We start from the raw sequence: 12,948 nt of genomic DNA, 5'->3' as shown, positions 1-12,948 counted from the left end.
GGGGAGAGGGCTCGTGCAACGTGAATTTACGGGCGCTTGGCTGCAGCGAGGCAGCAGCAGGACAAGCCGAGCGAGGCAGAGCATTTTGTGCAAGCGGAGCTGAGCTGCCAGGGAGTCACCGCAGCTTTCGCAGCAGCTTTTCAAGGGAATTTTCCACTCGGGCTGTCAATTGTTTTGGCCCGAATAAAATGCAGTCAACGCATAAATGAGTTGACAAGTCGTTCTCTGCACATACTAAGTTGCTTTTATTAATCCAGAACTGCATGCTACAGATACTGTACAGCATGAACATTTATTCATTACAAAAAATGGCTTCCAAACCATTAAAAATGAAAATCGGAATAAGAGCATAAAACGGAACAGTAACATCACAACTGTTAGGAAACATTCAAAGTATTCACAAAAAATGTTATAGTTAGCATCTTAATAAACCAGAGAAAAATCTGAGACAGTTTTACAATCGCTTCATGTCAACTACAATGGCACTGAATGAACAGATGAACAATTTTTCAGCTTTATACAGCGTTTTTTGCAACATCAACATGCCTAGTTTTTTTTTTTTGTTTTAAGTTTGCTACCTACCTGTATGTAGTAAGTGTACATAAAAGTGGCAGTCTGATTTTCCTTTTATGAATAATCTAATATACAGAATTTGGCCCTTAAGGGTTTATACCTCTTCATTTTAAATGCTTTCCGGACAATCTGCTACCAAACACATCTGTTATAGGTGACATTAAAACTACATACATACCTACCTATGTAACATCACAGCAAAACATGATGAACAAAAAAATTACAGCATTAAAAAAAATAATAAAGTTGTCGGGAGAAAGTTAAAAGTCACTGAGAATTTTGGCACATAAAAATTTTGCACACAGCCTACAGTCCTAATGGCGCAGGGGATCCAGCTGCAGTTCTGAACGGGAGACACTTGGACCTTGCTATTTTTCAAACAGCGTTGCTAAAAATTCCCTTGCTAAATTTTCAAGTCTTTTCACGTGTAATGGCTTTTAAAGCAATTTTTTCTTTACACTATTGATCCTTGAAAAATGCATCTGCGAATGTCCATTTGGTGGCAACTGTGTTTCATACAGAAAAAAAAAAAATCACGAAAGGAAATCAAAAAAACAAAAATCCCGGAAAAAATATATATATACACATTTATATATAAACTTAAAAACCTTGTACAAATGAGTTGTTATATATAAGATGCTTACACTAAGGGAAAAAAACTTTATACAATGTTTTGAGAAAAAAAAAGAGGAAAAAAACATTTAAAAAGGGACAACATACAGATACAACAAGCAATTTCTAAAGCAATAAATACTACTGGTCCAATAGCGTTGTGATACTTTTAATTGTTGAGTAGCGTTCCCTCCCCCAAAAAGAACAACACCATGGAACAAGGTATATTAACACATTTTTTTTTTAACCCTTTGTTTCTGTACATTTAAACAATAACAAGTAACATCACAATAAAGGTTGTTTCACACGAGGAAGAAAAAAAAAAGAAGTAGTAGCGGCACTGCATTCACTGTGCCCTTAAAGGTTTAAAAACCAGATGTAAAATGATTGGTTCGCAAGCTCGTATTTAATACAAATAATAAAGAACCAATGCCTCCGGCAAGGGCTGCTTCAAAATTGCTTCTTTTTTTTTTTTTTTTTTTAAATTTTTAAAATCAGTCTTTAAAACTAAGCTATTGGAACTACATAACAATTATGTATATATATATATTTTTTAAACGCTACAAAGACTTTAAACAGCTGTTGATAAAAATTTTGGCAGAATCATGAGGCTTTTCTCATCTACATATTTAAAAAGGAGAAATTGAAATAAGAATGGGTCAAATATTGACCAATGAACTCGATAAAACATCAACTAATGTAGCCACGTGGCACGAACTGGAAACGAAACCGAGAAACGACGACGAACGGCGGAGACGACGACGAGGAGGAGGAGAAGGAAAGCAAGAAAAAAAAAAAAAAGGAAAAAAATGGAGAAAAAAAACAAAAGGGAAAAAAAAACAAAAACAAAAACCAATTCCCAACAGAATCCAACCCCCCCGAAGGAAACCGAAAGGGCGACAGAGGCTAAAGCTATTCTAAGGACTTGGTTACGAGGGAGAGCGGCTGGGGCTGCGGCCCCGGCAGCGAGCTGTGGGGGTGCAGGGAGGAGGTGGAGGGCTGCGCGAGGGGGGCGGCCGGCGGGAGGGCGGCCGGCGCGTGGTCCAGGGCCCCGTTGGGGCAGCTGGCGGCAGGCAGGGCGCCGGGCTTGCTCGCAGCGCTCTCGGCGAGGACGAGCGAGGATGGCGGCGGCATCATGACCAGGTGCGCCAGCGGGTCGGGCTTCAAGGAGAGCGAGAGGGGTTGCGTTTGTTCAGTCTGTGGTTTCGAGTCTCTGGAGGGGGAGGCGAGCATGGCGGGGGAGGACGGAGGAGAGTCTAGTAAGCTTCCATCTGAAGAGGGTGGGCTGACGCAGCTGCCTTCACCTTGTATGTAGCGAACGCACTTTTTTTTTCTCCTAGAAACAGGGAGAGAGCGCTCTGTGAGTGAAGGGCAGGGATGCAGACAGAGACAGTTAGCTAGAGCAAAGAGCCACCAGGCAGCTCCCGGGGCTCTGAGCGCCCGCGCCCCGGCCCTACGCGCCGTCCTGGGGGGCTGCCGGGGCGTCCTCGGCACCCCGTCCGCTCGGGGACCCCCCTGGGCTAACCATCTGGCGAGGGATCGCCCAGTGCCTCTTCGTCCCCCTCCTCTGCAGGCCGCCTCCTTTCCCTATTTATTTCCTTTCAGGCTAATAAGATCTGGTACGGGGTTTCTGAGCCCACTGTGCTGATCTATAGACTCTACTTTCCTCCCGAAAAAAAAAATATTTATGTATATATCCTTAGAAAATAAGAACTCTGGGTGTGTTGATCGTCCCCCAGCGCTGTCCACCTCAGCGGGGCTATCTCTACACCTGCGTCACCTGGCGTCTCTCACGGTGCTCTGCCCCGCGAGGCAAGGCCGGCTGCAAACTACTGCTCATTGCTTTCTCCTCTGTTAGGAACCACACCAAATCCAGAAACGTCAGAGTCAGACAGGAGGAGTATATAATAGAGAGAACGAGAGAGGGGAAATAAAAACAAAACGAACGAACGAAACAAACAGAAGAGGGAAGAAAAAAAAACAAAACAAAACAGAAAAAGAACAGGATAAATAGAGTATGATCCAAAATAACAAGAATAACTGGTTGTATGGCCTGCAGGTTGTGGCTTTAAATTGACTCAGTTTTACTTTTTGTTTCAAGGGAGAGTGGTAGATTTGGGAAGCTGCTTGTCTGCGTTTTGGGGAATTTTCCTCTGAGAGGCCATCCATGGAGCTTCAGAGTGGGATCCAATTTCAGTAGGTGAAGAGCACGACGACAGGCACAAGGATGAGAAGCAACATGGCACTTATTTCATACCGGGAAATACGAGCCTCATAAGAGCCGTTCATCTTCAAATAAATGAGTAAGTGACCCGACAGAGATCTTTTCTCCTCCCTCTGTCCACTTAACAATGTAAAGGAGCAATGAAAACAGATGACAGTTTCACACCATCTCTCTTGCCAAGTGTATGCAAGACAATTCTAGCAGCAGGACAGAAATAATGAGGCAAACAACCACAGCATCTGGCAGAACGACGGTCAGTGGCCACCGTGACCTTCCTAATGACAGCTCTCCAGCCCTCCTACTCACAAGCACGCTTGCCATGGGAAGTGCTGACCACTGCCACACAGCCCCGCGTCCTTGACCACGTCTGTCTAAAGCGGCTCTGCCGCAGACACTCTGGACACTCGGCCAGGCTGCACAAACCCGCTGATGTGAGGGAATATGTTGCTCTCCCCCTCGGGGATGCCTCACGCTAGCTCAGCCACTCCATCAGGAGAAGCACCCGAGCGCGGCGCAGAAGCTGAACGTCGCTGGGTGAAATTCCCCACTCGTTCAGGGGCCCTAACTCCGTCTCTGGTAGCCAACTTGCTCCCCTCTGTATGGCAACTGCATTTGACTTGGGTCGATCCAAGGTCCTTTATCTAGGCAATGGGGCTAGACGTTTCTAGACTGCAGGGGAGATCTAACCAGCTACGGCTTGGGGTTAGGATATCTCATCTCCCATGGCCAGGAGGGGAAGAGCTCCCCCAGCACCCCATCTCTCCGCCTACTGCAGTGGGGATCAGTGCTGTGACATCCCTACCTCCAGTGAATCAGGGAACAGCCTGGGGCTCTGCTCCACGTTCCCCACGGCAAGGTAAGGGGTTAGGGCTATTAGAGTTATAACCACGTTAGCCTGCAGATCAATACATGCTAAAAAACTAAAGACATCCATGCAACTTAAATGTTAAAAAGAAAGAAAGGAAGAAAGATAGAAGACAGCAAGTGAAGGCTGTAAACCATGCTTTATTAGAGCAACGTTAAAAGACAGAAAAAAAAAAAAATAAATTAACTTGGTGGGCTCAAAACAGAACCTGTTAATTCTTCTACCATCAACAAACAGCGCGGGAAGCCTCTGGCACTTGGCTAAGGACAGTTCTGCTGCTCCTCGCCTCTGTCTCACCACTTCCTAGCCTCAACTGTGCAATGCTGCCAGACCCCAAATTCATGGTGGGACTTTCTGTACAGCTGCCAGTGGCAAAGCAGAGTACTGGTGTTCGCCAATTTCTCTGATAACACCTGTGGGGAAAGGTGGGTTTTCACAATCTGGAGACTGCAGGGCTTGTCGTCTCCCCCTTCTCTCCCTAATTAAAATAATTTGCAAGCAGAGACCCAAGTTCTGCCCACCTCATTGACGGTGGTCCAGAAGTTATTCAACTGGATTGCTCTGCACCTACAAGGCAGTTAATTATTTCACTGGAGGAAGGTTGAATCTGGTATGCCAAAAATTAAAAATGATTTTGCTAATACTGTTTTAGGTTCTGTGGCCTGAAAGAAGGGGTTTCCCATGGCAAAGCAGACTTAAATCAGGTTACCACAGAACTGTCTTTCTGAGTTTGCAGAGTTAACAACTCTTTTAGAGCTAAAAACACTGGTCTGTTACCTTAAATAATTCCCCTTTGACTAGGATTAAGGTAGCAGAATGTTTCCTCTGTTTCTTTTTTATGTTAAACTCTTAAATAGTGGCCACTTTTGGTCTGAAAAACCATTTACTTAAATCCTGGTGGTTCCAGGGAGGCCACTTCTCCATCCCCAGCCTGTGCCATTCCCACCATGTGCTACCTGTGGTCATATATGGGACAGGGTTAGGTGCGCCAGAATTAATAGATGGGTAAAACTCCAAAATCTGCAAGCCAAATTTTACCAGAAGCAAACAGCTTCAGGCAACCCTGGTGAAAGGGGATAAGTCACCATCCAGGGAACATTTTGTGCCTCAGTTTCGCTGTAATTAAAGAGGAAACAAAAATGCTATGTATCCCCTTTTAGAAGCACATTGTGAGGATCATTCACTTGTGTGCCACTCTGAAAGTGTCACCTGCTACATCAGGACGGCACACACCCACCGAACTGATCCAGCTCATGCTGCCATGAAACTAGCCCCAGGAGAGCATCAGAAAAGCCAATAATGCTGCAATTGCCATGGGTGAAAGCCACAGATGACTACAAGGGTTTATTCGTTTGCTATGAGCAAAGATGTCTCAGTTTCTATAGTATTAGCAAACTGTGTATCTTTGGCACCTTCCTAGGATGCGCTACAAAAACTACCATGCTATCAAATGCAATGTTTTAATGGTTAGGACCACAACTAGGAAAGAAATGCTCTAAAATCTACCTAGTAACAAAATGCCTCCATGCATTAAAACAACAACAAAACAGAACAAACAAAAAAACTATATCAGTAAGCCTCCAGTTATCAACTACACCGCTGAAAGGTGCTGCACTGCTCTTAACTAATTCTGAAATAGATCTAAAAGAGTGGTCTCTAATGTGCAGCAAAGATTTCCGATCAAAACCTGGCATAAGTTAAGAGAGGGTTTATGCTTGGTGTGTAACCTAAGCGCTGCACAGACTGCAGGAAAAGTCCCCTTGCTGATAAAATGTAGTTTTAAAAGTCTGACGTTTCCTTAAACTGCTAGGGAAAGATAAAGCAACACAAACACGATGTGCCCCCATTCTGGTGCTTGGCATACTGAGCCTACCACGCTTCAAATATTGGATCTCTAGACTACACAAATATCTGTTGATAGCATGTAGTAAAATAACCACAGAATAAACCCTAATTAAACACTGCATTGGCATTTAAGCCTTTGGTTAGCATAAGTCTCCTGACACAGGGAAGGTGCTTACTCAGCTCTTCTGGTCTGAACTCTTCTTCCTTTCCTTTCCTTAAGCTTTAAGAAACCGTAACTTTCAAAACCCGTTTAACATATATACTGGTATCTAACACCTCAGCCCCGACACCCCGTACTAGCATTACTCAAATGGGACGTTTTTGGTGCCTTATCTTGTATATACAATACCACCCCTGGTTCATGTTTTCCTCGACACTAAGCACAAACAGGACTGCGTGCATACACAAAATATGATGAACATCTGATCTACATTCTAAATGAGATGAAGCACATGGGACTGGCATGAGTAAGAGGGGAAAATGTGGGAGAGGAATCACTACACACAGAGTGTGGTTTGGGTTGAAATACCTACCATCATAATATTCCAAATTCAAAGACTGCTTGTATCAGAACAAAGAAACAACAAATTTAACCAAATGCGATCATATAAGGAAAAAGGAATGAGAAAAGAACTACTCGGTATCCCTCCACCAAGAAAGAAGCATGTACTGAGTTATACATGAAATTAAACTCCAGTAGAACATGGGCTGTCGAAATTTGGGCTCTCTGATGTCTTTCACCTCCTTTTAATGCTGGAAACTGTCCTACTAAAGTTGGAATTAGTTTTGTCTAGAGCTCAGGAGTTTACAGCTCACATGCTGGGATAAAATTTAGAAAAAAAAAATATTTTCAGGGGAAAAACAAAAAAGACATCAGATCATTTAAAAAAATGTTATCTACATAAGCCTTACCAAGGCAAATAAACTCATAGGTAGGGATTTAATTTTGCAAATAACACCAAAAAAGTGTTACCATATAAGCTGTAAACACTGGCTTTTATATCTATAATCATTTGAAAAACACTAGTGCTGCAGATCCCAGAACATTTTAAGCCTTTGGAGGCAGTGGACATAGACCCAAACAAAAGACAAAATATAGATGTCCACCTAAACAATCTTTTTTGCTGACAATCTGGAGGGAAAAAAAAACCAACAACGACAAAACCAACTGCCAGCTTCAAGCACTTCAAGTTTTCTTGTTCCCAGTTCTACCACTAGGGAGAGGTTATTGGTAAAGAAAGAGAGAAAATGGCATTAAATTAGCAAGAAATTCCAAGGATCAAAGATTATTAGCAATTGATGCTGTGGGAGAGAGAAAGGTGGGGAGTGGGGAAAAAAGATTAAAAAAATAAAATCACACAAATGCACTAAGAGGACAGATTGCTTTTATTTCCCCAAAGGCCTAATGGGTAGTATTATACCTGCATGGTTTGCACCATAAACTCTGTCGGTCAAGCCCGAACAATGCCCGACACTTCTTTGGAGTATTTGCATCTGTTAGCATAAGGTAAACACAAAAAATACAACACAATGGTGGATAGAGCTCATTTGGACTGTGTAATCTTAGCTACAGCTACATTTAGGTTTTAATCACCTCCGTTTTATTTGGTAATCTCCCCTCATACCAAGGGCACGAATAAACAGGACTTTGACAATGAGCCAAAACAAAACCAAAAATCTCCGACACCGCCGTGCGTGTGTCCGGCATCGGCACCTCACTCGGTGCCGTGCTACCGAGGGCTTTGGGGGCGCCCCACGAAAATGAGACTTTCCTGGATTGGAGGCCGGGAGGGCAGGGCTGTGTTTGAGCCAGGGATCAGAGAGGCTTAAGGCTGATGCTGTTTTACAGTGGGTTTTTGGCTAGCAGCAGCAAAGAGGAAGGAAAAAAAAAAAAACACAACAAAAAAAAATAAGCAAAACCTTTTCAGAGAGACGATAACTCATGGCAGTGTCCCACTCCCTTGTGTCTTCTAGATCACAACACAAAGCTACAAAGCAACAAGGCAGGAAAAAAAGGGGAAAGTACCAAATAAACCAGCTGCAAATCAGCCATAGCGAGTCTGGGAAAACTATACACACCTGCAGGGGCCGCACCAGTTATTCTGTTGATCAAGGCCAAAGCGCGCTCGGCATTTCTTAGGAGCGCTCAGGTCTGAATGAGTTCAAGAAAAGCGAGCAGAAAAGGGGGAGAGGAAAAAGAAAGGGGAGAGGGAGAGAGAGAGAGAGAGAGAAAGAGAGAGAAAAGGGGAGAAAAAAGAGAAAGATAAAAATAAGGAAAAAATAAAAATAAAAAAGGGAATAAAAATCAATGTCCTCGTTATTAATTGCAAAATATTGACTTTTGATTTAAAAGTTAAAAAAGTGATAATCACATTTTTATTCAACTCTTGAAATTAGCTGTTGCAATTAAAGCTGCAGTATCCCTTTATAAAGGACTGTTTCTTTCCCTTTTAATAGAGCAGGTAGAGGAAAGTCATTGTGGCTGGTCTAACAGGATGTTTCAGGCGAGATTTATTTGGGTTGGTTTTTTTTATTCTCTTTTTTGAGAGGGGAAAAAAGGAAGAAAAGAAGCTGAGTATGGAAGTTAGATCCTGAACATGCTTTTTTCTTCAACTCAGATACAAAATAAAAATAAATAAAGAGGAAAAAAAAAGAAACAAAAAGGAAATTATATCTCCTGGGATAATGCAGCTTTTGGAATAACTTTCAATTTATTTCTTTTTATTAATTTGTATTTAAAAGAATGGATAAGAATAAGCAGATTGCGAAATGAGCATGTTAGTATCAGCCAGAAAATAAAACGTAAAGCATGGCAAGGTGCTGAGTTAGTAGAGCTAGTGAATTGCAATGAATAGGCTTGAGCAGAAAGGCAAAAAAAAAAATTCAAAACTAAAATAATAATAATAAAAAAAAAATGTGTATGCATGCTAATGTGAGAAGGCTTAGTGGGAGCCATGAAAAATGCCATTAGATTAAGGAGGTTCATTACTGACTTGCTTCCATTCTTTATCAGTCTCTTTAAAGAAATACTGCATATTCAATTTGCACAGTTAGTACAACTCTTGCGTTATTTTACTGTATTACGTTTTAATAGCAATTGTTACAAAAAAACGAAAACAAAATTAAAAAAATACTATCAAACATATAATAGATATAAAGATAAATAGATAATAAATATTATAAAAACGTGTGGATGGTATTTTTTTCTTAATGTCACAAGTGTTTAATGTTAAAGTCTATAATGGCAGGAAAAAAAAATTAAAAAGCAGTTTATAAACTATTTTAAATGACTCAAAATGACGTTAGCACCTGTAATCGGAGGAAGTGAAAGGCAAGGATTTAGGAAACATTCGCTGTGTTCTGAAAAAAAAGAACAAATTATACAAAGGCTTCAAAAAAATTAAGTCAGGGCTTCTTCAAAATTGACTATGAGATTGCCTATGCAGTATTTCTAATTTCCTATATAGAATGGCAAACCTCCTTAATTTAAAATGGGTGCGATTTACCACTGTAAGGCATGCATCAGAACATACAGGTACAGCCCAAATTAATACCAAACACATACATACGTACGTACACGCACACACATATGCGCAAAATAAGCAGACAACTTTATCAACAACAGCATAGGCATTACCACTATGGATCTGCAGTTAAAGGCTGGGTAATTACTAGGAATAAATTCGGCTAACGTCACAAGAGGCTCTTACATGCAATGGCTTGGTTACTAGTTTTAGAAGGGCAGTAACGTGTAAATAACTAGAGTGCATTAAAAAAAAGGCTGCCTGCTATAGGGACCGGCTCCCCGTGAGGCCAGGAGACTCGAGCCCACCTCCCCCGAACCTAGGAGCGTCACACCAGGACTGCCACACTTCCACTAAGCGAGATATTTAGACTTATTTTTACTTACCGTTGGTCTCTCCTGGCTGCTTATCCCTTTTCCTCTTCTTCTTCTTGCCCTGCGTGACACACACACAAAGGAGAAGGATTAAAACCAAGCCGAAACAAAGCCACGTGTCCTTGCGAGGCGGCGCAGAGCGACGGGGCAGGGGCCGGAGGACACCGGGAGCTGAGCCCGCGCCCCCATCCCAGTGGGGCCGAGGGGTCCCAAGGGGATGCTCGCGCCCCGGGGATAGCTCTGCCTGCCCCCCACTCCGTGCTAACACCCACCCCAAAGCCGCGAGCAGCCGGAGGGGGTGCTGGCAGGCTTGCAAGATGCTCCTTTTGAGATGAGGTTGTAATGATGGCACATTTCACACACACTCCTGCATCTGGAAGTTTCACAAGCTACTTGTGGTCCCGTATGTGCAAGCTGGGGAGGGGAAGGAAGAGGAACAGTGGAGACTGAAGGATGGGGGACGCATGGGTGAGGTGAAAGTGAGCCCCCGGAGTGCCCTGGCACCCAACGCTGACTGCTGAAGCAGACAAGGGAGCCGTGATAATGAGCAAAACCTAACCTGCAGCTCTGTAAGTGCACTCACAGCCTAGGGGACAAGGCCAAGAAAAGAAAAACCCCAGATACAACCAAGACCCTTTCCACATTTTGGTTGATCGCAAGGGAAATGAGCAGTATTTTGCTAAACTGTGTCTATGTCCCAAATACTGCCCAAGGAGATGATGTGATTTGTCATGGCCTCTAACTGGAGGGAGGAAGGGAACAGACGAGGTCGGGTAAGCAGGAGCTGGCCGCTTCTCAGTTTGGAGAAGGCAGGACCAGGAGCACCAGCCTGAGTTCTAGGGAAAGCCAACAACCGTCTTCTACGAGAAGAGTTATAAACTGATAAGCATGGCTCAAAAGAGAAGTTGTTTTCTAAGAAAATTCTTCTAACACTGAACTACAGAGTCTGCAGAGTACAAAAAGGCCAGCGCAAGACGATAGAGTCATTTTGTTTTCATAGCTCGCCAGCTACTAAAAGCAACAACTTTGGGGCCAGCAACGTCAACTGTGAGCAGCGCGGGGATTCCTGCTTTTGAAGATGTGGTGGTAGGAGAAGTTGGTGAAAAGACACCAGACCAGCAGTCCCTTGTGGGCAAGAGGGAACAAACACGTCTTGGAAGAAGGAATCTCAGAGCACTTTTGAAGGGCTGGACGTATCTGTGGGGAAGCCAAGGGGTTCTCCCACATAGCAGACTCCTCAGTAGGTTGGTCTGGCTCCCAGCTACATGGTTAAGATCGGCTTCAGCTTGGCACATCCACTGTAACATTTGGCTCGCTCTGATACATATCAGTAAGAAATTCCCCCAGTGTGAATGCTGGATTCTGATCTGTTGTTGTCGTGTTTCTCCTCCCCAAAAGCCAGCTGTCTGGCGTGGGGCTTCTGTACTCGCTCCCCCTTGCTTGTAAACTGCCCCCCTGCTCTCCAGGCTGTGATAAGTACAGCCTTGTCTGAGAAAGCCTTCTTGTGATGGAGAAAGCAGTGTGCACTGTCGATTTTAAATGTCTTTCAAGCAACATGCACATAATCCTGCAGCCTGAATGCTGCTGAAAAAAACATCTTGGACACCTCTGAGGCCATTTTGGGAAATATGGAAAGTTTGGGAGATATGGAAAGCTCCGAGTCAATTGCTACAGCAGCCATTAGTCTAACAGGACAGGAAGACAAGACAGACAAGCACTGCTCCTAAAAATCCTGAGAATAAAACAGGGGAAAACATGGATCCTGAAGTCCACACAACACATAGAAATACAAGGGGCCCAGGCTCTGCTCCATTTACATTGATCTAGATTGACAGTAATTCTGTGAAAGTCTGTGAATTTTTCCAGCTTTACAATGTAACTGAAACCAGACAATTGCCTAAGGTTCGTAAGCCTGATTTCTATTTAATCTCAAGGAGGCCACTTGCATAATTAACAGACCGCATCTTGTGGCCAACTTGATTCATTTCTCAGTGCATTTGAGAATTGAAGGACCGGTCTAACTTGAGACCTCATCACTTTTTCACTTGATGGCCAGCCAGAACACAGGTCAGGAGCCATCAGCCCTTTACAAACTTCTTCAAGCCAGGTATTTAAATACTATAACCCCTTCAGGGAGCAATCTATTAAAAATGACTGATACATGGGAACGTCAGCCAGGGACCAGGAATTTCTGGTTCCTCTTCAACACAAGCTTTCCTAACAAAGAACTGAAAAAGGTCCCACTAACTTCTCTGACATTCTTTGCAAAGGCAATAGGGAAAAACTACCATGCTTTCTCATTCAATTTTTGCACCACAAGAAGATATTGCATAGCTAAATTAATACATGGACTTTAGGAAAGAATTACAGCAGCAGTTCTTCAAGCACTCGGCAGAAGACAGCTTTGTCTTTGCCTCAGATTGTCCTCCTAAGACAGGAGCAGATGGTCTGTAACATTTTTCATCATCATCCTATACAAATTCTAAGGCTGCAAAGGAAATGTGGAGGTACGTACTTGCTAAATGTTTTGGCAGCTCTCTTGACATAGCCAAAGCAACACGGGTTTTGACAAGACTGAAGAGTTCTTTGGTACTAATTTTCCAGACAACCGGCAGGCAAGGTGACTAGACCCTTACATATTCCTGAGTCCAGCACTCAGTGCCACTTAACATCTCCTATTAGATCTCAGGAAGAACGAGCGTGCCTTGTGACACCAGCAAGCCACAGGGGATTCACTGAATCCTTTTCTCTTATTTAAGAGCAGGCTGAAAGCTGCATTTCTTGAATGCAGAGCTCCTATTTCTGAAGACGTGGGCTACAGCTGGCCCCATCCTCATGCCTAATGGGAAATGCCTAACGATTTAACCATTTGAAGCACCCCAAACATGCTCCCACTCTAGATGTGTGAAGGTCTTAAGACGCTATGAAACG

General features: G+C 43.3%; 1 protein-coding gene across 36 annotated transcripts in view; it reads right to left on the bottom strand.

The window, feature by feature from the left end:
• Positions 1-227: 227 nt before the first annotated feature.
• The window catches only part of TCF7L2 (transcription factor 7 like 2), a 177,584-nt gene continuing 164,863 nt past the window's right edge, over positions 228-12,948 (bottom strand). For 7 of the 36 annotated variants that reach the window (XM_080598252.1, XM_080598265.1, XM_080598241.1 and 4 more), the window contains 4 exons: positions 10,030-10,078; positions 9,429-9,479; positions 8,199-8,271; positions 228-2,521 (listed from right to left, as the gene is read on the bottom strand). In XM_080598252.1, coding sequence (XP_080454378.1) covers positions 2,098-2,521; positions 8,199-8,271; positions 9,429-9,479; positions 10,030-10,078 — 597 coding nt within the window. In that variant the 3' untranslated portion in view covers positions 228-2,097. The other 29 variants (XM_080598244.1, XM_080598248.1, XM_080598245.1 and 26 more) reach the window with 23 other exon arrangements.

The sequence above is a fragment of the Anser brachyrhynchus genome (genome assembly GCF_964034855.1).
Source record: "Anser brachyrhynchus genome assembly, chromosome: 6".
Taxonomy (NCBI): Eukaryota; Metazoa; Chordata; class Aves; order Anseriformes; family Anatidae; genus Anser; species Anser brachyrhynchus.
This window is presented reverse-complemented; position numbering and strand designations above follow the sequence as displayed.